The 25,200-nt window shown below is 42.4% G+C and overlaps 1 protein-coding gene across 1 annotated transcript in view; it reads right to left on the bottom strand.

Moving 5' to 3' along the window:
- Nucleotides 1-25,200, bottom strand: part of ush2a (Usher syndrome 2A (autosomal recessive, mild)) — a 133,011-nt gene that overhangs the window by 8,130 nt on the left and 99,681 nt on the right. The window contains exons 66-81 of the mRNA XM_057012385.1: nt 23,512-23,710; nt 19,001-19,108; nt 18,026-18,209; nt 16,404-16,561; nt 14,441-14,599; nt 13,978-14,140; nt 12,740-12,957; nt 12,537-12,673; nt 3,760-3,841; nt 2,929-3,074; nt 2,446-2,790; nt 1,961-2,322; nt 1,512-1,881; nt 1,089-1,370; nt 837-1,006; nt 63-387 (exon numbers count right to left, since the gene is read on the bottom strand). Of these exons, the coding sequence (XP_056868365.1) occupies nt 63-387; nt 837-1,006; nt 1,089-1,370; nt 1,512-1,881; nt 1,961-2,322; nt 2,446-2,790; nt 2,929-3,074; nt 3,760-3,841; nt 12,537-12,673; nt 12,740-12,957; nt 13,978-14,140; nt 14,441-14,599; nt 16,404-16,561; nt 18,026-18,209; nt 19,001-19,108; nt 23,512-23,710 (3,408 nt within the window). The remainder of the gene's footprint in view (nt 1-62; nt 388-836; nt 1,007-1,088; nt 1,371-1,511; nt 1,882-1,960; nt 2,323-2,445; nt 2,791-2,928; nt 3,075-3,759; nt 3,842-12,536; nt 12,674-12,739; nt 12,958-13,977; nt 14,141-14,440; nt 14,600-16,403; nt 16,562-18,025; nt 18,210-19,000; nt 19,109-23,511; nt 23,711-25,200) is intronic.

The raw sequence follows: 25,200 nt of genomic DNA, 5'->3' as shown, positions 1-25,200 counted from the left end.
CAGTATTTGCAGTAATTCTGCTTCTGAAACAAGAACACACCACAATACACACAGTTCTATACCTGATACTGGTACAGGGAGTATGGTTGGAGTGCTTCATCCTTATAAGTGCTTGAGATATTCCTGTAGACGAGCACCGTGGTGTCACCAGTGTTGTTGTCAGTGTTGTGTCTGCGGAGCAGCTCATAGTGAAGGACTTTCCCATTTGGCTGAGTAGGAGGGGACCAGGTGACCAAAAAAGTAGTCTGTAGGCCAGTGAGTGTGTCAGGCTGGAGGTCCAACAGTGGCGCTGACTGTCCAGCAGGGGGAGCCTCCAGAGTGAGGACAGAGGACCAGTCACTGGAAGAACAGCCGAGTGCCGTGCACGCTTCCACCCTCACTTCATACCTCCAAACACAATCAACACAATAATCAGAGATTGTGTAAAAAGACATGCATATCAGAGTTTACAGAAAAAATGAATAAAAAATGTTGGCATGGAGAAGGGACAAAGATCATCATGGGTGTTACAGTCAGATGTTTACAGGGCAGTCTTGATTTATCATTTGCCGCCTGAAAGTTTTTCATGTTGCCATGAGATGGCGCTCTGTTTCCTTCTTTGTCATCCATCAGTTTTTCCTTCACACACCTTCAGTATCTCCATTGCCGTAATGTCAGACCTTTGTCTTATGTGGTCCCTTTCAGTCAAAGCAGTGAAAATGTATTATTTCAGTATTTCACTAAAGGAAACCTAACATAAAAAAACCCATGTAATTCTCTACAGGTCAAATCTGTTTTTTTCTCAATATGTTGCTTTGATAAAAACACATGAACAGTAAAAAGCTGTTATCACTGACCTGTGGTAGGCCGTAAGGCCATGCAGGGTGATGTGTCTGTCAGAGAAGCCACTCTGGTCTGGGGTGATCACAGTGCTGGTGATGCTGAGCTGCACTGGATCTTTTTGATACACAGCATAACTCACAATGTCTCCATTAGGGCGAGCGGGAGAATTCCACCAAACCTTCACCTGGTAAAACGAACAGCGAACTGCATGAAACTGGTTGGAATCTAAATTTAAAGTAAGTCCGAGGAAGTTTAGCACAGTATACCTCATTTGGTCCCAGAGGCGTCAGGGTTGGCAGACCGACGCCAGACGGAGCTGATGGGTGAGTCTTTGCGGTGGCTGCCACGCTGCTCGCTGCCCCTTTGCTGTTGTTGGCCCTGAGTGTATAACTGTATCGTACATTTGGTGAAAGCGAAAAGTCATGGTAGCGTGTCTCTGTGCCGACGTAGATGACTTCACCATCTCTGCGGAGTTCATAGCCAGTGATGGCGCCATTGGGATGCTCCGGTGGAGCCCAGCTAATCTCGAGTGACTCAGGACCTGTTACCTGCAATGAATCATAGAGCAAGAGCCAACTCTAAAAATATGATGCTTTGACATGGGTACACATTTTGTATGCTTTGTTTTGCTGTATATCCACTGTAAATGGCCACACTTTAATGATTGTTTTTTCACTGAAATCAATTACCTTTAGATTTGGAGCAGGCAGATCAGTGGGTGGAGCCTCGTCTGTTACTGTAGATATTGGGGTGCTGGTTGTGCATCCACCACTGGTGCAAGCTAAAAGAATCAGCTGATATGTTGTGTGAGGTCGTAGACCTGACAAGACTGTGTTTTGGTCGGTCCCACGATAAGATTCCTGGTTGTTGAGTTTCAGCAGGTATTCAGTCACCTCTCCATTCTGTGTCAGTGGTTTGTTCCAGGAAATGTCTATGCTGGTGGACGTAAAGCTGTTGACTCTGGGAGGTTCCACTGAGGCAGGTGGGGCCTCCAGGGTTGTGATGTTTGTGTGACCACTGGTGATGCATCCTTCAGATGTGCAGGCTATGATGGCAAAGCTGAAGAAAGAACAGCAGGAGGAAAAATGTAACACCAGACTGATGAATTACCAGCTGAGTTAGAAGCAAACAAACAGACCTATATTTTGAAAACGGCAGGAGCTCCTCATCTGTGTAGTTGAGGACAGTTGGGTCGAAACTGAAAGAAAAGCTGACATTGTTTCTCTGAATCCTGTAGGACTGAAGAACGCCATTGGGCTCCACTGGTGGTGTCCAGGAGACCCAGACTTTACTCGGCTGGTCTTTGAGGTGTCTCACTGTTGGTGGGGCTAGACCAAGCGGAGGGGCTTGTTTAGTGGTCACAGTTACCCAGGGGCTGCTGGTGTGGCCAGCAGGGTTGTGAGCACGGATGCTGAACTCATAACGGGTCCACGGACGCAGACCAGTCACCGTGTATGAGAAGCTTTCGCTGTGTGCTGGAGAGGATTCTCTGAACAGCACCTGTTGGACACAGTTAGTAAAAACTATTATTTATGAGATGTAGAGTAGTTGTACTTGATTGAGGCTCTACAGATCTGACCAACTTAGCAGCTTAGATCGTTACATCACCATTACATCACCAACCTTGCCATCCTCAACATCCTCTTCATTACTTCTTCCTCTCCCTATATCTTCAGAGAGTGTTCTTCCTAGTAAGAAATATTCTCCAATTGGCCCATTGGGTTGGGTAGGAGGGCACCAGGAGAGTGACACGCTGTCTGGGCCGATGAAGAGAGGCTTGGGAGGGTGTTGGGAAGCAGGTGGAGCTGCTGCCGTGGTGATATCCTGTGGTGAAGTGCGCGTGCAGCCTGCTGAAGTACACGCTTCTAGAGTCAGAGAATACATGGTCCAGGGCTCCAAACGTCTAAACAGGAAGTTGCGCGACAGTCCACTGAATTCAAGGTTTCCCTCATTGTACAGGTGATACATCTGGTAAGTGATGAGGAAGAGGAAGAGGATGCAGGTAGAGAGAATAAAGGGATGAAAACGGTGGGAAAAGGAAGGATGTCTGTTCATGAAGAAAACAGTTTTACAACAGTCTTTGTTGTAAATTGGCCGAATATGTACCGTGATGATGCCATTTGGAGTCCTCGGCTGCTCCCAGCTCAACAGTAAGGCCCTGCCCTGCTCTCTCTGCTCCACTGTGAAGTTAGTTAGGTGGGCTGGTGAAGCCTCCAGAGTCCTGATGTCCACCCATGGACTGGACACGCTGCCTGAAAGGTTAAACTTTGGTCAAGCTACACGGCTATTTGGTATCATTAGAACTGCCTTGAAAATACAAAGGAATAATCTTTCATTTTAACCCCTACAACCGAAAGTGGTTTGTGGTAAAATGCAAAGAATTACAAAGAAAATTATGTAAATAGTTAAATGCAAGAAATCATAACACAGATGTCTACTTGGTGAAGTGAATGGAGGATGCTCAAAAATTATATTTTTTTTTTAAATTTCCACCTGTTTTGTAGGTTATAACCTGCCAAGTTCCTCAAACAGGACAAATGATCTTATTAAAAAATGATGTGATAATTTAATGCATGCTCTCTCACCAGAGATTTCATAATATAACAGAGTTTTACTTCTGGCTGCAGTATGAAGCCGGTCTTGCCCTGCATGTTGTGATAAAACCTTAAAGCAATGCTTCTGATTCAAATGATCAGCTAATCATCGAACCTGAAAAGGTGTTCATTTAACTCAGAAGTGGAACATGCAGACAGAACTGAGGACTGAGGAACACCAAGCAAATGGAAATGGAAGTTAAACAACGATGATCGGGGCTGATGAATCCTTCAGTACCTCTAATTTGTCTTCACCCTCCTCCATTTACCACCTACCAGTGTCCTGCCCAGGAGCTATAATTAATCCCTATTTCATTTGCATAACTGTTCATAATCAACCCACCTGCACTGTTCAAAGCTTCCACTTGTAAACTGTATTGACTGTAAGGTTCAAGACCATAGATGGTGGCTTCAAAGATGGAACCCTGCGAGAGAAACAGAGACAACAGGTAGATGCCATTCATAAGACTTTGGACAGGAAAAAAACAAAGAGAGGATAGAAGAACAGAGGGATAGGATATGAGGGAAGACAGACGAATGACTGGGAAAGAGTTGAAAGGAAGCTCAATAAAAGAGCAGAGACGGAAACAGAGGGGTGTATGGTGTAACGAGAGCGAGAGGATATTAGTTCCACAAACAAATCCTACATGAATAACAAGCAGTTATCATTAAAAGAGGGAATGAACAGGAATGAAGAAACAATAGCAGGCAAGGACGACATGACATGGGAATTGTGATATCACCATTTCAGCAAACGGCCGTGGTGGAGTTAAGTCGACACCAGAGAAGTGGCGCAGACAGACAGACAGAGCCTGGCAGACGAACAGCTGTCCCTTATGGATGAAGTCAAAGCTTCCACATTGAGTTTTTATGTCGCACATGCATCCTTTCATATCACACACACAGACACGCTGGTTAGAGTCTGCCAGTAGCTTTGGGCAGTGGGACCCAACCCAGAACTCTGGCAGAGACGTTGCCAGTATGTGTGAGTGTGTGTGATACACTTTACTAACTGATAAGAGACACAGTGTTGTTTGAAAAGAAGCTGGCGTGGTCCGCTCGGCTCCAGGATGTAGCTTTGCGTGAATGTTCTTGACCGTGAGCTTTAAAACTGCTGCGACAATGATGCTGCTGCATGCGAATGCACACTCAAAAGTCCTTTTTTCCCTTACAGGTTGAGTCTGCAATTTTTCAAAAACATGCTCAGGAATGTATGGCTTCACATAAGCAAGCCTATGTAAAAGAGATTAACTGGTAACCCAGTTCAGCGCAGCAGTGAAAGGATCAAAAGGCTCCAATTCAAATGGAATCAAATGAAAACCCTGACAAATCACCGTATCGTGGCACCGGGGATGAACCGTCTGAACAACAAGCGGAATGCATGTATTCACTGTTTTCATGTCTGCGTGCCAACGTGTTTTTCATCCACAGTAAAATAGGATTAATAAGCCCCCAGACACCTAGACACAAGCTAAATCCTCCTGCAAATCACAGCACTTCTCAGAAAATAGGGAGGGACGGAGGGAGGGAGGGGTGGAAAAGGAAAAAAAAGGCAAACAGCAGTGAAAGTAAATGCGAATTAGGACTCAGAAACTAGGACAGAAAAAAGTTGGAGGTAAGTGAGCTGATGTCTGATGGAAGGAATAAAAATGGAAGTGACAGACGGCTGGGGGGGAGAGACAGAAAAAGATTGAGGGAATGGATTAAAAAGATGGAAGAACGCTAAAGTGGGAGAGGGGAAAAAAGATAAATGTGGCAAAAGGGAGAGACAGATTAAGTGAGCTGGAATGAGAGATCTTTCTACCTTAAAAGCCAGTGAAATATGTGAGGCATGTGGCCTATAAAGCGGTTAACATATGCACATTGTCAATAGCAGCATCTGGCGCTGGCAGCTTTTATAGGAGCACGGAGACTCTGCTACACGCCTCTAGATGGCAATACATTCAAACACTTTACCATGGAAATGCTCCGCGTTAACAGCCTCCTCTCACACACAAACACGCACAGGCACAGACACAGACGCACACTCACGCTCGGCAATCAAGCGCTATGAAATTCACCACCTCAGCTTCATTGTTAAGTACTCACGCGCGCACACACACACACACCCAAATGTGAGGGGATGAAACGGTGCACCACTAAAACACACGACAATTACATTACGTTAACAGCTCCCTCAGTACTGTTTCTGTTTAATGCAAACACATCTGCACAGAGACAAGCAACATTTTTGTGGTGTTTTATAACACACATGTTATACAAGCCAGAGAGGTAATGATATGAATAATACAGACAATATAAAAACTTCCATCCACACAGCTGGAACTGGATTTGTAATGCTCCTTTATGCTATATTTGTACTTGATGTATATTCCACCATGTCCCTGCATGAAAGATTAAACAGAGATATTAAATTGCAGCTTTAGTGTGGATACATAATTCATTTGTTTAGCACCAATTTGACGCAAAAGTGCTGAGGCAACTTACAAACAAGCATTTACAACATATGTCCCTACGATATTTCGGCCAGGTGCTCCTTTTACATTACTGTGTTTATGTGATTTTTGTGTTTTTGTAAAGAAAATTTGAAAATAAAAGAAACTAAAATTAAACCAGAAGATAAAATATGAATGCGGAAAGGAAAAATCCACCAAAAATAAAGTTGATCATGCCAGATGCATACAGGCAAAGGATGATGGTACCAAAGAAAGAAAGGGAACAGAGAAAACAGGAATATTTTGCAGGTTTAGAGAAAGTCAGAGAGAGAGAAAAATGGAGGGAGAGAGACCATGATATAAAGAGGAGAAATGGGATGAGAACTTACTAATTTATACATTAAAGAACCTTCAGATCTTACACATTTCAACAAAATTTAGCATCGAGGGCAAGGAAGCAATCTATTCAATCTTTTTTCCTCATTCTGCCTTTTCTTTGGTGTATGAGCCGATCCACAGCAGGGGTCCTCTGGACAGCATGAGTATGTTCCTGCATATGTAGTATATAAAAGGTGAGGAAGCATTTATTTTAAAAAGTACAGTAATATCTTAACTCATATTATCTGTGTATTTTCAGCTAACAGCCCCTCATCTGGATGCACCGTGTTTATGTGTGTGCAACTGCACAGTGGAGTTTGTGTGATATTCAGGTGGAAAGGCAGGGTGTGGCCGCGGGGACAGTGTGTGATACTAATTAAGAATAACCATGTGTATTTGTCAAAATAATTATGCTGATTATCTCACAATGGCCCAAGCACTGGGCCCCGCAGAGGGAAGGACCAACATTAGCATATGGCTACACACACACACACACACACACACACACACACACACACCACACACACACACACACCACACACACACACACACACAACACACACACACACACACCTGTGTCTCTCTCTTTGTTTCTCACACTTTCTCTCTCACACATATATACACAAGCAGGTGAACGGGCTCCAACTGGTGTTCCTCAGGGATGCTTCTCCCCACAGGCTCCTTTTGGCCTCTCTGCTCTGTCACATTAAGTCTTGCTGAGATAAGAAAGCAGCACTCTGCTTTGCATTCTACTTATGTGTCTTAACCAGTGTGTGGGGGAAACATGCTTTGATCAGGAATGATTCATTATCACTCCGCTCAGATCAATACAGTTCAGCGCGTATCACCTCATTTCAACACATTTTTATCAATTTAAATCAATTCCTTAGTCCAGTCCATTAGTGCAAGCTGTGACCTGACCAGCCCTGTGAGAGCAGTAATTGTTTTCAGAGGTTTCTGAGGTGAGCCAGTGCACCACATGCTGCACTCTCATGCCTCATGCCAAGTGTGCGCATGTTTATGTGCCCAGGCCAAATTTGGTGCTGCTGCAACTATTGCCCCATGTCCTTTTGCAAAAGGGAGCGAGTGTCCCTGTTAGTCATCATGCGTTAGAAAATCAGCGACATGTACAGACATTCACGTCACATGCACACACACCCATGGACACACAGAGTGCCATTAGACATGTTTTGTCTGCGGCCATCACAGACAAAGAGCGGGACTGCAGGGGTCTGGACCAGGCATGCCCACTTCACACCGACTGCCATGATTGACTTTGGCGGCTCGGGACCCCAGGAAGAGCATATTTAGCTTGCCTATCTGCATATGTGTGTGGTTTTTATGTGCGTGTCTGTGTGTGTTTTAAAAGCCCAAAGGACCAATTATGGCAGGTTTTTTTTTTTTTTGCTAAAACTACATATACATTTTTAGGAAATTATATAATCGATCAGTTTGGTTTGGTACTAATACAACTGCAAACAGAATAATAACACTAAATCAAATATGTAAATCATGGCTGTGGGTGTTTTGTAAGGTTGTTGAGCACAATATCTACATTCCCATTATAATCCCCAAATTCAGATTTTTTGGAGTAGATGAGTTCATGTCAGGACAGGTCACATACCTAACTGTAAGTACATTTTCATGTGACTATTATAGGAATGTGTCAATCTTCTGAAACACATGTTGATATGACATCAAGACATTCAGGTTCTCCTGGAGAACAAGTGGGAGAGAACACGTCTGTTTGTGATAGAGGAAGAAATCCAAAAACATTTCAGCTGCTTTAATTCCAATACCCAGTTAGCCGCAAAGAGGCTTTTCTCATTTTTCCTGCACTGCAGATGCGACCTGGATACATATTTCACTCTAGGAACACATCTCAAACATAGAGGTAAACATCAGGTCTGCGTCACTTCAGGCTGGTGAGGTCAACAGCCAGAAACAGACCATTTTTAGCTGATGAACAAACATAAAAGATCGCTCAATAAATAAAATGTATTATTCATTGTTAACTTGTACCCACACAATGAATCAGGCGAGTAGCCTTTTCCTCTCTTTCTCCCCTCTATCATCACAAAATAAGATCTTTATTTTCTCCCACACACTCAGCATTCCTCTAAAGTGATGACCATCATACCACAGATGCAACACTAAACAGCCTTTTAGAGTGGAGAGCACTCCACTGGATGGTGTGGCCCCTTCACCGATAGACACACAATAACACACAACCTCTCATTACTGCAAAGGAGTGCGCACGCATGTGTGTGTGTGTGTGAGAGAGAGACTGAGAAGGAGCATGAAGAGAGAGCAAAGAAGAAGACGAAGAAGAAGAAGGAGAGTCTAAAGTCACTTGAAAAAGTGAGCTAGGGACAGAAAGAGCATGAGGATGGTGGGTGAGCAAAACATAAAAACTGTAATTTGTGACAGAGCTAGAGAAAACCCAAGTGAGATGTGACAGAGGAAGGGATGAGCAGGAAGAAAAGACAGAAGGAGGAGTTGAGAGAAACGATGAGACTGTTGCGGACTGATTATTTGGCTGTTTATGCAAAATGCTGAGGGTCCTCCAATCAGATTGAGAGACCTCTAACGAAAGGGTGTGATAGGCCGGAGTCCTAATGAACTCCACATCAGTCTCTTCTTATTCTCTTCTGTAGTTCTTCCTTCCTCTCTTCACCTGTCTCCCCTTCCCCTCTCAACCTCTTTACCCCTCCCAACCTACACTCAGCGCTGCTCTTCTTTCTTTCGTCTCCACTCCTTTGTCTTCCTCGTTTTTTGAAGGAGGCCACGAGAGGAAGGGCAAAGCCTTTTGATTTCTCTTTCTTTGACCACTTCTGTGTCTTCAGTGGTTAAATGGTGCAGATATAAAAACTGAACAGGATGTTAGCTCAGGTTTAAAAGCAACAGTAAGCCTGAGAACCCATCTCACTTGATCGAAACTGCTCATAAAAACTTTTATTTTCTCTCTGTTGCACTTTTTGTCTGTTAGTTTAATCCCAGGACACCACTGATGTAAGGACAATTTAAACTGGTTTTAATGTTATAGTCCTCCAAGAGCACACATTAGAGCAGTCAGCCAGAAACCACACCTGCCTGTAGTGATGATCCCACAGAGACGCGAGTTGTCACAGAAACACCCGTAATTGGATATGATTCGAGGGAAAAACAGAATTAATTACATCTTTAGCAGGCCACTCTTGTGTGCACCTGATTTTGTAGGAAAAACAAAACAAAGAGGGAAAGGATATAAGTAAACCCTCCCCAACAAGAAAGTGTAGACATGTTTGATATTTGCAGGACGGGCTGCCTCCGAACTGGATGAGTAGATGATTTTTAAGGATTCCGCATAATTAATCAGCCTTTTATCATTATAATCTAAACATGTTTCTGACACTGGAGGTGAAAAAATGGGTGGATCTGAAGGATGTTAAAGCATTAATATTTCTGTTCTCTTTCTGTTATGTTTATATAACACTTTCCTACTTTTGGATTTGGCTTCATGAATGTAAGGTTATCTGTGTCCAGTTGGTATGTGCGAATGTGTGTATTGATCCCAGACCGGGCTGGGAACCCTGCTTTTTGCCAGCTTGGCTGATTAATGGGGTCGTCATGGCGATCGGACAGAATGAGGGTATGAAGCGCAGGCGGTCTGCCCCGTGGCCTGGCACACACACATTCTCAAACACCAACGCAAATTCACAATTTACACATTTTGGAGAGTCATGTTAGTCGCTCAAACAATGCTGTCAGTTTACTTTTCTTACATTCTGATGCCATCACTTCCTTTAAATTATATTCCCCCTCTCCGTCCAAGTCATAGAATTTAGTTTTCTTGTTTTCTCACCTGCATTCCTTCTTTATAACCTCTTCCTTTCTGTGCTCCTTATCCATATTCCATCCTTTTTTTCCCAGTTACCATATTTATCTCTTCTCCCAGCACCTTCCATCTCCTTCTTCCTCCATCGTTGTCTTTCTGTCCTCTCCTCCCTCCCCTGGCTCTTCCAGATGTTACACCAAGGCCCTCGGGATTGCTGCTCAGACCATGTTTGCATGCATGTGTTCTTACTTTGTGTAGTTATATGTATTTTTGTCTGTATATAACATATTTGGATGTGTGTGGATGTGTGAATGTGATGTATTAATACATCCCATTGATCAGAGCAGGACCCCTGACAGTCATCATCCCTGACAACCATCTGGCCGATGCCTGACGCTCCCTCGCCCAAACACAAGCTGACATCCTATTAATCTGCAACCACCATGCATACATACATACGTGTGTGTGTGTGTGTATGTGTGACACAGAAAGGAAATGAATGAATGAAACTGCGGAATCATGTGTAAGGGTGTGCAATGTGTATGTACGAGGTTATACGTATGATGTGTGTGTGTGTGTGTGTGTGTATGTGTATGTGTGTTTGTGCACGCGAATGTGCCTGTGTGCTCCAAACCCCAAACTGCACACACACATAGAATGTGTACACACACCATTCCGCCATCCGCCAACAACAGCCGGCACTGAAGGGAGCTGAAGGGTGCTTGGAAATTAAGGTTATTACACAAATTGAGCCATATGGTCTAAATATTTCAGAGCTGAAATTTACTAGGCAATAAAAATGGCCCCTACCTCGGTAATGGTGTAAATTACAGCTTAACCACCAGCGCTAATGATGTCCTTCTGTACACCCCGTAACCAACCGTACATGAAGGACACATTGTTTAAAAAATACCCTCGGAAAAGCAAGAGGGAGAGAGAGATAGAGGGAAGAGAAAACAGAGGAGGAAGGAAGATATGAATAGGAACAGAATGGATGTGAATGAAGGAGGAGAAGCAGAAAAACAAAGAGAATTGTTGAAATGAAAGAAAAGATGACAAAGAGACAAAGCAGCAGAGCTCTGTTGGTGTAGATGAACAAACCTAACATAGTGAGGAAAGCCCCGCCAGCCAAAGCTGTTCATGTCTGTGTTTGGGCAGAGATGCAACTGATCAGGAGTAAATGGTGGGTTAGGCACTATACGTAGATCCATCCATATGCCTCACATACTTTAAGCCACCATGTGTTACACACTCACATATTTAATATTGATATGATATTCTCAAATCAACAGAGCCCCTTAACCTCTGTCTGATCTATGATCAAAGAAGATTGCCGCTCACTGAGGCCAAATGTTCTGACCCAGCATCCATTGAAAAGGCCAAGCGCTTCCCAAAACATGAGGCAAAGGTCATAACAGGAGGAACTATGCTAACCACTGGATGACAATGAATGAAGGAGAGACTTTATTCCAGAGGGTTATCTTGAGGTGAGGACAACATGAAGGAAGATGAAGTCAAGCAACTGAACTACAGGCTGGGAAAGTAAAACTCGACATAAACTATGATGTTATTCAGGATTTTGGGCCTGATTTGCTTTTCCCCAAGTCAATGGGAGTGTTACTGATTCATGGCCTGCATCACATTTATTTGTCGTGTTCATATAATTGTCAGACTGACTGACTGATGGTTGAAGGTGTGACTGCATCCACTCCTGCAGGGTGCAGCCAAGTCTGAACTTCAACATTCTGGCTTTCTTTGTATCCCTTTAATGACAGAATGTGTGTGTGGTGGAGGGAACGCTGTGACAAATGACCATCTATAAATTAAGTCTCTGCCATGTCAATGAACCTCTTACACATACACAAACACACGCTCACGCACACAAATGCAGAGTGTTCCATATCAATGAGAGGGTGAAAGGTCTCCATTTACATCCTGTATTAATTATGAGTGACAAGCCAAAGGTCAATGAGGGAGAAGAGGCCACTTGTATGGCCAGAATATAGATCTGTTACCTCTTCCTCCTTTCTTCCTCTCACTTTCCTGCCTGCTCTCTCTATCACTCTATCCTGCCCCAATCTTATTGTTTCACTTGCACCCTCATTCATTTTCTGTGTATAAATGTGTTTGGCTCCTTTTAATTCAACTCTCTACATCTTTGAGCCTCGATTTATCTTGTCTGATCATGATTTGGTTTCTCCAGGAGACTGAGCTGCGAGAGTGGATGCATGCATGTATGTGCACAGGATTTTGATGAGTATCCCACAGTAGCTTTGTATGAACTACTTCAAACAGAATGCAATGATAATTAAAACAATGCATAGACTGAGTGCGTGCATGCAGTACATATTTGTACATCTGCTACCGTACAGGGTGTGCGTGTTTTTGCATATGTGTGTAGGGCCTTCAATGACAAAAAACAACACCAACACCAAAAGAAAACCTCCCTTTGGTGTAATGGTAGTGGTAGATGTTCTCCTGACTCTTTACCTCTACGGTGAGGGCGGCAACAGCCGTTGAGTTCAGTGTTGGGTCCTGCTGGTGTTTTCTGTACACCAGACGGTGACGGGAAATCACACCGTTGGGCTGTTGTGGTGGACTCCATTTCAGATGAGCCGAGTATGCACCTGTCAGTGAGCACATTATGAGGGAGTTTTTGAGAGCACGCACAGATCAACACAACCATAACTCACCGGTGGGCGTGCCAGTGGGAGCGGGCATATTTTTAGGCTTTGCCTGCAAAGTTCGTGCAGAAGCCCACTGACTCAGAACTGAGCCTTTGGAGTTTTGGGCGCGGACTCGGTACTGAAAGTAGCTAAAAGGTTGCAGGACTGGGCTGGCATCAAAAAATTCAAGTGGCCCACTGGACCAGATGAAAACCAGCAGCTCTTCCTCCGTTTCCATTGGACGCCTAAAACAGAACATAAATGTGGTTCAGCTATTCAGAAGAACAAACAATGACATTCAACCCGGGGTCTCCACCACGTGACGCACGCGAACACATCCCCATTATGAGTCAGTTCCCCGTTCAGGGGTGTCAACCGGAATTTAAACTGGCATGACTTTTAAAAGGTTGAAACAAAACTGGGATAGGAGGGAACGCTGTCAGAACCTTCCTGCGATGCATCAACCGTCATCATTCATCACTTATTACACAAGTTAAACCATTACTTTGAAGGTTGTGTTCATTGGGATACAATTGTAAATCATTATAAAAAAAAACATAAATATGGATATCTATTTGTTTATTGTCTCTCAGTTTTTGCATTAGTGCAATAAAACAAAGTGCAAAACTAAGTAGTTTGTCTGTAGTTGGAATAAAAAAATGTAACATCACGTCTTAAACTTTGTGTGTGAGTCACTAGCTGATGCAAGCAACCTAATGTCTTGCTAAGCCTCTTTGTCTGCGATAATGCTGGATGTCAGGTGTGTGTGTGTGTGTGTGTGTGTGTGAGAGAGAGAGAGAGAGAGAGTCTGTGAGCGTATGTGTGTGTGACAGACAGAAGGAGAGGGAGAATTTCCTATTTTATCCAAGTCCTGGCTTGCTTGGGTCTGATCGTGCCAGGTGTGTGTGTGTTCACTGCTATGCTAATGTGTGTTTCCTGAGGACTTAAAGGGCTTAGTCTGGTCTGAGCCTGCATACAGATCACACACTCTTTGATCAACAAGCGGACCGTGACCTTCAGAAGGCATTACTACACCCGCGTGGATGCACACGTCCACGAGTGGACTCCATTTCAAAAACTTTTCTGCTCCTGAAGGTAGAGATAAAATATGCATTTGAAATTAACGCACAGATTAAGCACATGGTGTGTGTGTGTGATCAACTTTAATTTAATTAAAAAAGTACTTATAAATACTTTAAATGTTTCAGTTTAAACTTCTAAAATACACAATGGCTTTAAAATGGCTATATTGTGTTGTGTGTTACCTATAGATGTGGTAGGATGTGATGAGTCCATTGGGTTTACTGGGTGGTGACCAGTAGACCTCCAGGACACTGGCTCCTGCTGCTGTTATCCTGGGTGGTAACAGACCTTCTGGCACGTCCTCTAAGGTTTGAACGTACACCCCTTTTCCTACTCCACAACCTTCTGCAGGGAATGAGATGGAAGTTGCCATAATACACACATTTATAAAACACACATTCAGTCCATTTGCTTTCTTTGCATCAAAAGGAAAAAATACATAGCTGGTTTATGTGAATTGTTTAGGATTTTTAGATGGTAAAAACATATTAAACATGATCAACAGTGTCCAATGAACTCACCCGTTGTTCATTTTAATGAACAATGAGAGAGCTGTTTGTCTATTTTAGAGTCTTTGTTTTATGGAGCTAGACCAATTGTGTTCATAGTAAACTGTAGTAAATCTAATGACAAATCTACAGTTACCTGTCTGACAGGCCTGTACTCTGATGAGGTAGTTGCTGAATGGCTGTAGAGCCCTCACAGTGAGCTGCAGGTCTAGTCCAGCATGGTGGATCTCAGACATGTCACTTCCTGGATTCAACAGGACTCTGTAGTTTACCGGCTGGCTGTCATCAAGCTGAGCTGTAGGAATCAGGAAGACACAATTGTACAGACAATCAAATAGCAACATTTTATTTCCAGAATAGTTTAATCAAAGTTGGAAAGTTTTTATTCTGTACAAATCCTGGAGTGCAGACATGAGTTTACCGTCCTTACTTAGAGGAAAATAAAAGCTAGAAGCCATGCCCACCTAAACCCAACAGAGGTCGACTCGGTGCATCTTGTCTTCATATAGTGCTTCAATATTTCATCTTTACACAAATAACTATTAGAAAATAGAGTGTACGATTGGAAGTACACCTCTGTCCATTTGACTTATAACTTCCAGTTTATGCCACAATCCTGCCACTAGGGTCTCAGTTAAAATCACACAAATGTACTCTGTATACACACACACACACACACACACACATACACACACACACACACACACACACACACACACACGCACACCTTGACTTGACTTGTTAATATTCTCACCGGAGGTTTTCCATAATTCAGGCCAACTGCATTGTGATGGGTTATTCAACATTCATGAACTCTGGATATCTCGAGAACGAACTGATTACCAGACAAATGAAAGACTTCAATTATTCACCCCAACTCACATATGCACGCAGACACACATGCCAGACACACGCTTCTCACTTCAGGACATGGAGTTTTTTGTGCACACTTGTGACACTGTCACAATAGGCTTCTTTCTCTGAGTCTCTCACACAAACACCTGTTTGTATTTCTATCTTTGTGAGGAATCTCATTGACAAAATGCATTAACCCGATTAGAAGCTCGACCTTAAAACCAAGTCTTAACTCACAAACACACCAGTGATGTTATAGGGACCAGACAAAATGTCCTCACTTTGCAGGTAAAATATGTATTCCTGTCCTCACTACGCAAGTACACACAGACACACACCCACACACAGAGGGATGGAGGAATTGATCCTTGAGTAAATGTCTTTTTAATAGCCATACGCCAGGGCTTTTGCAGTCAATGTATGCATATGAAGATACAAACACACGCGCATGTACACACACACAGACCTCCTATCACAGACACTGCTGGTGGGAACGCATAAGCTCATACACCCAAGTCAAAATCGCTCCAGTCTCCGGGCTCAGGGAGTTAACCAAGCGTGAGAACCCAGACGATATTTCCTCACCTTTACAATCAACCCATAATGATGCTAGAATAGACCTGCCTATGGAAATGTCTTCACGGTGACATACACACACACATAAATCCACACAAAACTGTAAAAAATGCATGCATAAACACAAATATACTCAAAGGAAAGACATACACACATACGACAGAGTGAATTGTCTTTGCTAGTTGGACCTATAAGAGGTTTCTGAGATAGGAAATCAGCCTAATGAGAGAGTAATAGTCAATGATAGATGGGCTGGGGCAGACAATCACTGCCCCATAAGCATGAAACTCAGCCCAGAGTGTATGCTCCTGTAAATCTGTGTATGTGTGTCCGTCCAGGTCTTGAGAGGCCAGAAGGTGAATGGAAAAATACTCAGAGTTTTGCTTAAGTCTGAATTAAATGTGGTGAGTGTTATTATTTTCAACCATCTATGGCTTAATACTGTGACTGAGAACCACAGTTAAAATGTGTCAAAGGCTGATATTTAAGATATTTAAATCACAAAACACCGTGAACATTTTTTTTTAGGGAGTTTGCCTGTTTTTCATATGTGTTCTTTAAGCTTGAATTAATTCTGGGTATAGAAAAGGTATTATTTTTTGACATTATATGTCATCTGAAAATTACACAGCCAGCACATACAGATGAGATATCATATGGATACTTACCAGGGGGGGTCCAGGCAAGAGAGACGGAGCGGGGACCCAACACTGTCACACTGTGGGGAGGCTGGATCCCAGTGGGGCAGGACGACGGCGTTTGTATTGAATATTTTTCACTCACAGCAGTCCCACCTTCTGTACTGGCCTCCAGCTCATACACATACCTTAGGAGAAGATGGCAGAACAGGACAAGGCAGATGAGAAACAGACAATTTATCGAACTGAGTTTTATGTAAAATACTGTGTATTTATGTCAGTAGAACCATGTGAAGTAAATTTTCTCCATTTTCCATCTCCTTCATCCTCCTTTCACTTTCTCACTGCATTTTTCCCACCCATGACATCATAAGATAGATTTCCCTTTTAAGAACGCATGGCTGGATGGTGCTAAAGCTTACATTAGCTGTGTAAGTGTGCCACCGTTTAACATTAAAAGCCTTTAATTTGCTATAAACTCCGGCACGCGTGCATTTATAGACGGTGCTGCTGTGTTATTGTTCCTGTGCGGGGGCGGAGGCCATTAGCATCTCAGCGGTGAGCAAGAGCACAGTTGTGAAAGTACTCATTGATGCAGAGTGGAAAAATAAATATACCACACCGAGACTACGGTGCCAGGAAGAAAGGAGAAAAAAATGATGAAAAGAGTGAAGCAGACAGTGAGTGTGATGAAGAGGGAGTTTTAGCCTAGCACACGGTTTCAGTGGGAGAATGAATTTGAACGCTTCATCATTGGAAAATATTTACTTAAATGTAAACATCACCTTGGGATATCAAAAGTAAAATGGTGGGGCAGAGTGTGTGTGTGTGTGTGTGTGGCTGTTGTGTCCTGTGGGGCCAGCCAGAGGGAATAGGTTAATTCTCTCGTCATCTTAGACACTTCCTGGGCTGCTGAAGCAAAATGACAGCTAATCAACATTGTCATAAATAATCAATGGCCACTTTGAGCAGTCTGTGCGCACACATGCAAGAAGACACACGTGCACGCATGGGTGAAAAGGCAGGCACACGTGCACACATACATACACATCCCTGATGGATAATGGAGCTGGAGCTCCCTGTGTAGTTTTTGGTGCAGGACTAAATTGGGAAAGGGAGGAAAGGAGGAAGGGAATGAGGTGAGAGTGAAATGATGGGAGGGGATGTAAGAGGAAAGAGAAATGAAAGGAAAGCAAGACAAGTGATGAGAGGAGAAGGGTCAGCAATGGGAATGCCTTCTGGCAGACTATCAGGAATTAGGGAAAATTAAATGTCACACACAGAGCGGACACATTTTGTCCTTCTTTACTCTTTCAAACATACATGCAGGTGATTTGGCTACTGCAAGGTGATGATAGATTTGGGATAAAGAACAGCTGAAATGAGCCAGACAGAGATGGCAAAATAGGGGAGAAATATGAAACCCAAATTAAAAAAACAGATTAAATCCAAATAAAAAACAGATTAAATCCAAATAAAAAACAGATTAATAATGGCAAAAAATACAACTTAAAAAATGATATGCTTCGCTGATGTCTGTAAAAGAAAACTTTATGTGTATGTTTGTTTGTGTGTGTGTGTGTGTGTGTGTGTGTGTGTTTGTGTGTGTACAAGTATTAAACATATACTCATTAAACAACACAAACACAAACCTGCGATGAGGTCGGAGTCCTGTGTCTGTATAATTCTGGTCATCATGGTCTCCAGTAAAAACTGTCCGACCATCTCTCTTGAGTTTGTACTGGGAGATGTGCCCATGAGGCTGCTGTGGTGGATCCCAGTACAGCTCCACTACAGCCGTAGTCACTATCAGATGTCTGGGCTTCGACCAAACACCTAAAGAGGCCCAAAGAAGACCCGAGTGTTCAGATCTCTCAAACAGTAAACAGGACCATTGCATATTTCCAAAACAGCAAATTGAAGAAACTAAAAGTCAGACAAAACTTTTAAAATTATTATAATTATATTGTAATTATAAGGAGGTACGCAGACGTTCAGTCATAGCATTAGAATAAAAATAGAAAAATTAACAGAGTCACAGTTGGCTCATCCTGTGCGGCTGAATTAAATCATTTAGGTGCAAAATAAAGATAAAATAAGAAAATTAAAATGATGATCAATGAATGTGATAAAGACAAAAGGACAAATAGAGCGAGGTCTAAAAAAAGGAATTAAGAAGAGAGTAATTAAACAGAGATTAAACAAATGAAAAATGTTGAATGACACAGAACTAAATGTACAACTATAAATAATCAGATTAATAAATGGTGGTAAAGAGAAGTGAGAGATCATGAAAATGAATAAAAGAGGAGCTGAAAAAAGAGGTGAAAGGTTTTAAGATAAAGCACAGCAGGATAAAAAAGGATAGGAGGGGAAGAGAGGAGGAGAAGTGAATGGAAGATAAGTGTAAATACGTAGAGAAAACTACAAAAGTGTATGAAATAAACCTTGTGTTTTTTTAAATTTTACTTGCCAAGACAAAGAACTGTTTTGTGGAGTGTGTATATCACGCACACAGACAGCTGCTCATTACTGCTACATTTCAGCAGATCCAACCTGTGACAGGTATGTTTAAGACCTGATGAGGTCCATGCCTGCTAATTTAGAGACGCCTCATGCGTTCCTACCTGCAGGCGACGCTTGCAGAGTGCGTCCTGTGGATGGTGAACTGGCTCCACATCCTGCAGCTGTGCAGGCCACAAGCACGAAGCTGTACTCAGAGAATGGCTGCAAACCTGGAGCACAAGGCCAAGGATGAGCATCAGTTTATAAAAATCAACTTAATGAATGCAGAAATCCATTAAAATTGAAAAATCACATGGTGAATCTTAATTGACATCAGAATAAAAAAGTGGTAATTAAAGACTGAACGTATGTAAAAAGGCTGCCCAGCTTTTATCACTCTACAGCCGTCTCTCTATCATCTCACCCCCCCTCCTGTTCTTTCCAGAGTCTCTCAATGGATGGATCCATATCTGTCGGTGTTAAATTATGCATGCCATAACTCAATAATGAAACAACATAAAGATGGGCAGCCTCGGAGCTGACATGGGATCGGAGCGGCCCGACGCTGTAATGTCATCAGCTTTTGATCTATGATAATTATGATACCTCAGTATGCGTTTAAGCTACAGCGTCCGCACATGATTTATTTATAGGTACTGGCTGTGCAGAGTAAGAGAAGTCACACAGCCACAGTGGTGCTTTAACTGCAACCACAGGAAATCAATTTTTTGTCTTATATCACACCTTAGAAATAAGTCTTTGTGTATTCACCTGTTTTTTATGTTACTAGAGTCACTTCCCAGGCATCAACGCCCTTTCCTTTAAAGGTGTTCTCTGCATTGATGTTTCCTAAAGGACTACAGATGTAAATCTTTGCTGCTGCTGCTGCTGCTGTGATGGCGGCATGTTTTGTGATCACTCACCACAGCTGATGTTGTGCAACAGCTTACAAATCAAATCCAAAAGGTAAATAAACATGACGGAACTACTTTATGTCAAAAGCCTCACTGCAAAATCAGGATTTTGCATTGCATAATAAAGTGTGCTGAATTATTTACTACAGCTTTAAATTTTCTCTGTTTAATGTCAGGTGTGTTTTAGAATGTCATGATTTAGAAAAGGATAATACGGAATTTTAACTTTATAACCTGAGATTTATTACATGAGCAGGATGTGGACATGATGCCTTTATCACAAAAATATTCAGCAAAATGACCTCCTGGCTTGCAAAATATTTGTAGAATATGGCAGGACCTACACATTAATGGAACAGAACCTACACACACATCAACACACACAGTTTCATTCTGCCTCTTTCCACTGCTCTACCTACTTAACATGCTTAGCACCACTGATCAGTGTGTGTGTGTGTGTGTGTGTGTGTGTGTGTGTGTGTGTGTTGGGGGGGGGGGGAATAAAGGAAACCTGCCGGCCATACAGAACCACCAGGTTTGAAGCGTAAGGTTCTCTTACTCTGTGTGTTCATTGTAAATGATATCTATACTGCAAATGAAGCCATTTGTTTCAGCAGTGAACAGAGCAGTAGACTTTCACCACACACACACACACACACACACACACACACACACACACACACACACACACACACACACACACAGACACACAGACACACACACAGTGCTGGAAACTGGAAGCACAAATTAACTAAATTAATATCAATTAATATCGTTAATATCTGATATAAAAATGTTGAAAATACAGATTAAAAAGTTCTGTAGGAGATGTGTGTGAATTAAAAAGAATCTAGGTTGTTCAAATATTACATATATCTCTTAATCTAAATTCAGATCATAAACCGGGGTGGACGCTCATGTGAGCGTTTTCTCAACGTACGTGCTCAAACAGGCAAACGCACCCCGAATTACGCCCTCAACCTGAAGAGGGCAGTGTTGGTCTTCTGAATGACACCTTGCACGTCTCTGGCTGCGCAAAAGTGTGTGTGAAATTGTGAAGCGAGCGAATACCTTCGCGTTTGCGTGTGCACATCTGTGTGTCTGCGTGCTTGGTCAAAAACAGGAAACTTTCAGTCCTTTTAACAGTTATCCGTGCAAGGACTTGAGTGAGCAGCATAGAGTGGGACAGGTCTGGACACAGCACAGACCAGAGTGGACACAGACAACACAGACTCTGACAGGCACTCTGAGTTGGTGAATATGTTCTATAAAAAGACTGTGAACATGACAAGAGAAACTCAAAAGAGGCAGGATTGTGTTCCGCTGCTGTAGCTTTCTGTGCACGTGTCTGCTGTTAAGTAAAAATAGCAGTTGTATTGACAGGTTGTCATTCCCTGTTTGCATTAGAGGATATGGCAGGATGAAGGTGTAGGCCACAATAGAATGACGGATACTTGATACACCATATAGACAGAGGAGCAGAGGGATGAGTGAGAGAAAAGGAGAGCCGGTGGACCATCCAGTCAGGACCAGAAGTGAGGAAGACAGACAAAAAGAGTCTGAGAAGAAAAGATGATGAGAGGAAGAGAGGGATAGAAACAAAAACTGTCGAGAACGTGCTCAAAAAGAGAGAAGAAAGAGAGAAAGAAAAAAAGAGAGAGATGAGGATAGCTTTGATAACACCTCTCCTAAATTATTAAGAGTTTGACTTCCTGTCTGTGGCTCCCAAATGCAGACAGTCTGGGAAGGAACAATCAGATCAGGTTCACACAGACACACGCACACAGACACACACACACACACTTACTTCCGATCATCTATTATTGTTAATATATGTAAAACTGTACATTCAGATAGATTCTTCAATTAATAAAGTAAAGAAGTGACTAAATTCTACTAAATTTCAATTCCCAAACTATCGGTGTTCTGATAATCAGAGCTTTATTTTAAAACCAGAAACCATTTGAAACATTTTTTTAATGAGACATTTTTAAAAATTGTTTTTGTTTGACTAAATAAAGGAATGACCTTTTCTGGTGTTTTTGGTGACCATATAGAATCTGGAGTCACGCAGTCTTAGCGGCCTAAAGCAGAGCCGACTGTGAAAACTCACCTTTGGGGGTTCACCTACGGAAACTGAAAGTATGAGCGTCTTTAATTTTCCACGAACTGGAACAACAACTATTGAGCTCCAGATTTGCAGGCCTGAAATATCAGAAGATACCACTGCTCCAGTAATTGGCTTTAAGAAGGCTTTGCTGTGACCTGTAAGATAGTTAAAACTGACAGAGGGGACACGTTCCCATCTCTTCTCGTGTTGCCACCTCTGAACATGCAGCAGCACCGACCAGACTAGGAACACATTAATAAATAAAAGAACATACTCTAGGCCCGCTGATCTGAATTAATAATGAGCCACCAATAGCCCAATTAAACACATGATTAATGCCATAATCTATATAATTGCAGGCCATAATTCATTCTGAGCTAATGATAGCAATACTTAATATTGATTCACTTGGGGAGCTTTCGCTTTTCCTTTGAAAAAATGTCACTTTTCAACTGTTGTAAATAAAATTCAAAGCATTCGTAATGAGGAAATGATAACACAATATTAAAAATAATTAAAATAATGTTCCAATAATAATATTGTATTTATTAATAATGGATACTTTAAGTTAATGTTTTAGAGGCCCAAATATTTCAGTATAATAAAGCATCACACATTCAGTGTGATTCAGTCTGAACCAGATTTCTTTTTTAAAAGCTACATTTGTCCTGTTTCTATGTTCTGGGTCAGTGTGTGAGCGTCCTCACAGCGCTGCGAACCATCAGAGATGAATAGTTGCACAAAAATCTTCAGGGTGACAGAGGAGCATAGCAATTATTTCTGTTCATATTTCAGTGAAACCACTTAGATTCATGCATCCATCTTCTCCATTCCTTCCCTTCCCCTCTAGCAGGAGTTAGCAACCTCTCAGTGGTTTTGTTGAATATGTAAACCAACCAGCTTCCTCACAGTCTGTTACTTTTTAACTTGTCAAGTAAAGATGACCCACATCTCTGTAGTCCTGAGCATTGTCCACAACTCTCATCTCTCCTGCAAACACAAGGAGAGAGAGAGAGAGAGAGAGAGAGAGAGAGAGAGAGAGAAAGGAAGAGGAAGAGAGGCTCCTGTCTGAACATGCAGGCTTTTTCTGTATCAGGGGGAGTTTCACACTCACATGCTGGTTGCTTACACTGGCACACAGGGCTGGTACAGTATTACAGCACATTACCGTCTCTATTTGGCATTGTTTGCTTTGCCTCATGCCTACACATATGAACACACATGCTTGTGCGCAAACAACCCCCGACCATGCGAGCCAACCACAGACACCATGGGACCAGTCTACCGGTGACTGGCAAAGATGACGCCTGGTCGCTATCCAAGACAAAGCAGAGAGTAAAAATGGGAGCTGGAAATGCCATTGAAATCCAGGACCTTCCGATTGGTTCTTACAAAATCTAATTAAGTACAGAGCAATATAAATATATAAATATTGCATTTGCACAGAGGGCTCTTGAAAATTTTCTTCTTAATCATTTTAGTTAAACTAAATACTGTGTGCCTGCATCTGGGGTCTGTTTTTTGTTGTCCTCAAGTGATGAAAAGCTACATCAGGATGTTTGGGGATGGCAAGAGGACTAAAATAAAGTAAAGGAAAGCTGAGACTTACCGGTCACAGTGTAAGCTTTGGGCCCACCGTTGTGGGTAAAAATGGTTCCGCCACCAGTCTGGTTCAGGTGGTACTGTTGAACGATTCCATTGGGATGAGTGGGTTCAGACCAGGTCAGTTGGAGCGAGGAAGAGCTTAAAGCCGTCACCGCTGGAGGCTGCACACCCTCTGGGACCCCCTGGACCGTCACTGCCACCACCTCAACACACAAAATCACACACAGATGAGCAGAGAATCACAACACAGAAGAACAGAGGGAACACAACACCCTTCACATTAGAAGAAAAGGAAGATGCAGTACTTTTGTGGACAGAATATAAAACAAATTTCAAATGTCACCCGAGAATCTTTCATTGTGATGAGAAAATGTGGCAGCTTCAACAACTGTCACCAGTCAGAATTGCTAATGAATGGGCATGTTGACCATGATTACAGATCAGGCAAAAATGTCAAGAAAACTTACTCGCTGGTCTTGTCGCTTTGGCCTCAGGTAATTATTATTAATGTTATTAATGCTGGATAAAAAATCTTTATGAAATCATTACTGTTTGGTTTATGGGCTTTAAACATTAATATTACAAACAGCAGCAAAGCAGCGTGAGAGGAGATTGGTGGATTATGTGACTTTAATGCTTCTAAATCACCTAATCTGACTGACAGTATGATTTAGCTGCAATAAAACATAACATAACTCCTAAATTTAGTAGGATGAAATAACAACCAAAATAAAAACCAAAAACCCAGTAAAGGATAGATGTTGTAAATTGTTGCTGTGCTGTGGGGACCTGTGAAAGCTGGGTGAAGGTGGAAACCACAGAATCACAGGGCAATCTGCTGCTAATGGCAACAGGGATATCCTGCCTTAATAGACTGTCACTAGCACTTCCCCCATCTGTCCCACACACTGCTATGCAATTAGAACAGTGCTACTACAACTAAGGACACACACAAATACACACAGGTGGGCACAGGTGAAGTGAAGATGATGATAAAGACACAACAGCAAAGATAAGGAAGAAGGGGGGAAAGGGGACATCAGGGGGAGCTTCAGTGTGTTTTCTCAGAATAGAACAGATTTTTATTTTATTTTGCATCATGTTTTTTTTTTTTTTTTATTTTGTTCATACTGTAAACATGTGTGTGGTGGATTTGTAGACCCTAAATAGAGAGGAGTGAAGCTAGAGAAGTGACACAATGTGTGGCATTACGATGAGAAGAATGACACAAGACAAAGAGCAGAGGGACTAAGACAAAAGGATTCAAAGCTAGAGGAAGACCAGCGGCTCTTCCTCTCACACCAAGTGACCAACTGTATTAGATCAGCACCTTCTGTTGTCACAGCAGGTGTGTGTGTTTGTGTGTGTGTGTGTGTGTGTGTGTGTGTGTGTGTGTGTGTGTGTGTGTGTGGCCTGATGCTGGGTAATTGCAGTGGTGTATTAGGTTAGCCCAAGTTATCCCATAATTGGAAGTGTTTGGCCAATTTTAACTGCTGTAGAAACTAATCCAAGTCACTCCCTTTCCACTTTCTGCCGGGAGTGTGGGCTTGTCTTTGTGAAGATACTGTGTGTGTGTATGTGTGTGTCTGTGTGTGTGCATGTGTTAGTGAGTGGAGGAGAGAGAATGAAACAGAGAGAGAGAAACAGAGAGAGAGAGCAGAAAGCTGCAGTTGAAGCCTTTAGAAGATTTGGT

This window comes from Takifugu flavidus, chromosome 2 (genome assembly GCF_003711565.1).
Source record: "Takifugu flavidus isolate HTHZ2018 chromosome 2, ASM371156v2, whole genome shotgun sequence".
NCBI lineage: Eukaryota > Metazoa > Chordata > Actinopteri > Tetraodontiformes > Tetraodontidae > Takifugu > Takifugu flavidus.
Note: the sequence above shows the minus strand (reverse complement) of the source record. Positions and strands in the feature narration are given on the sequence as shown.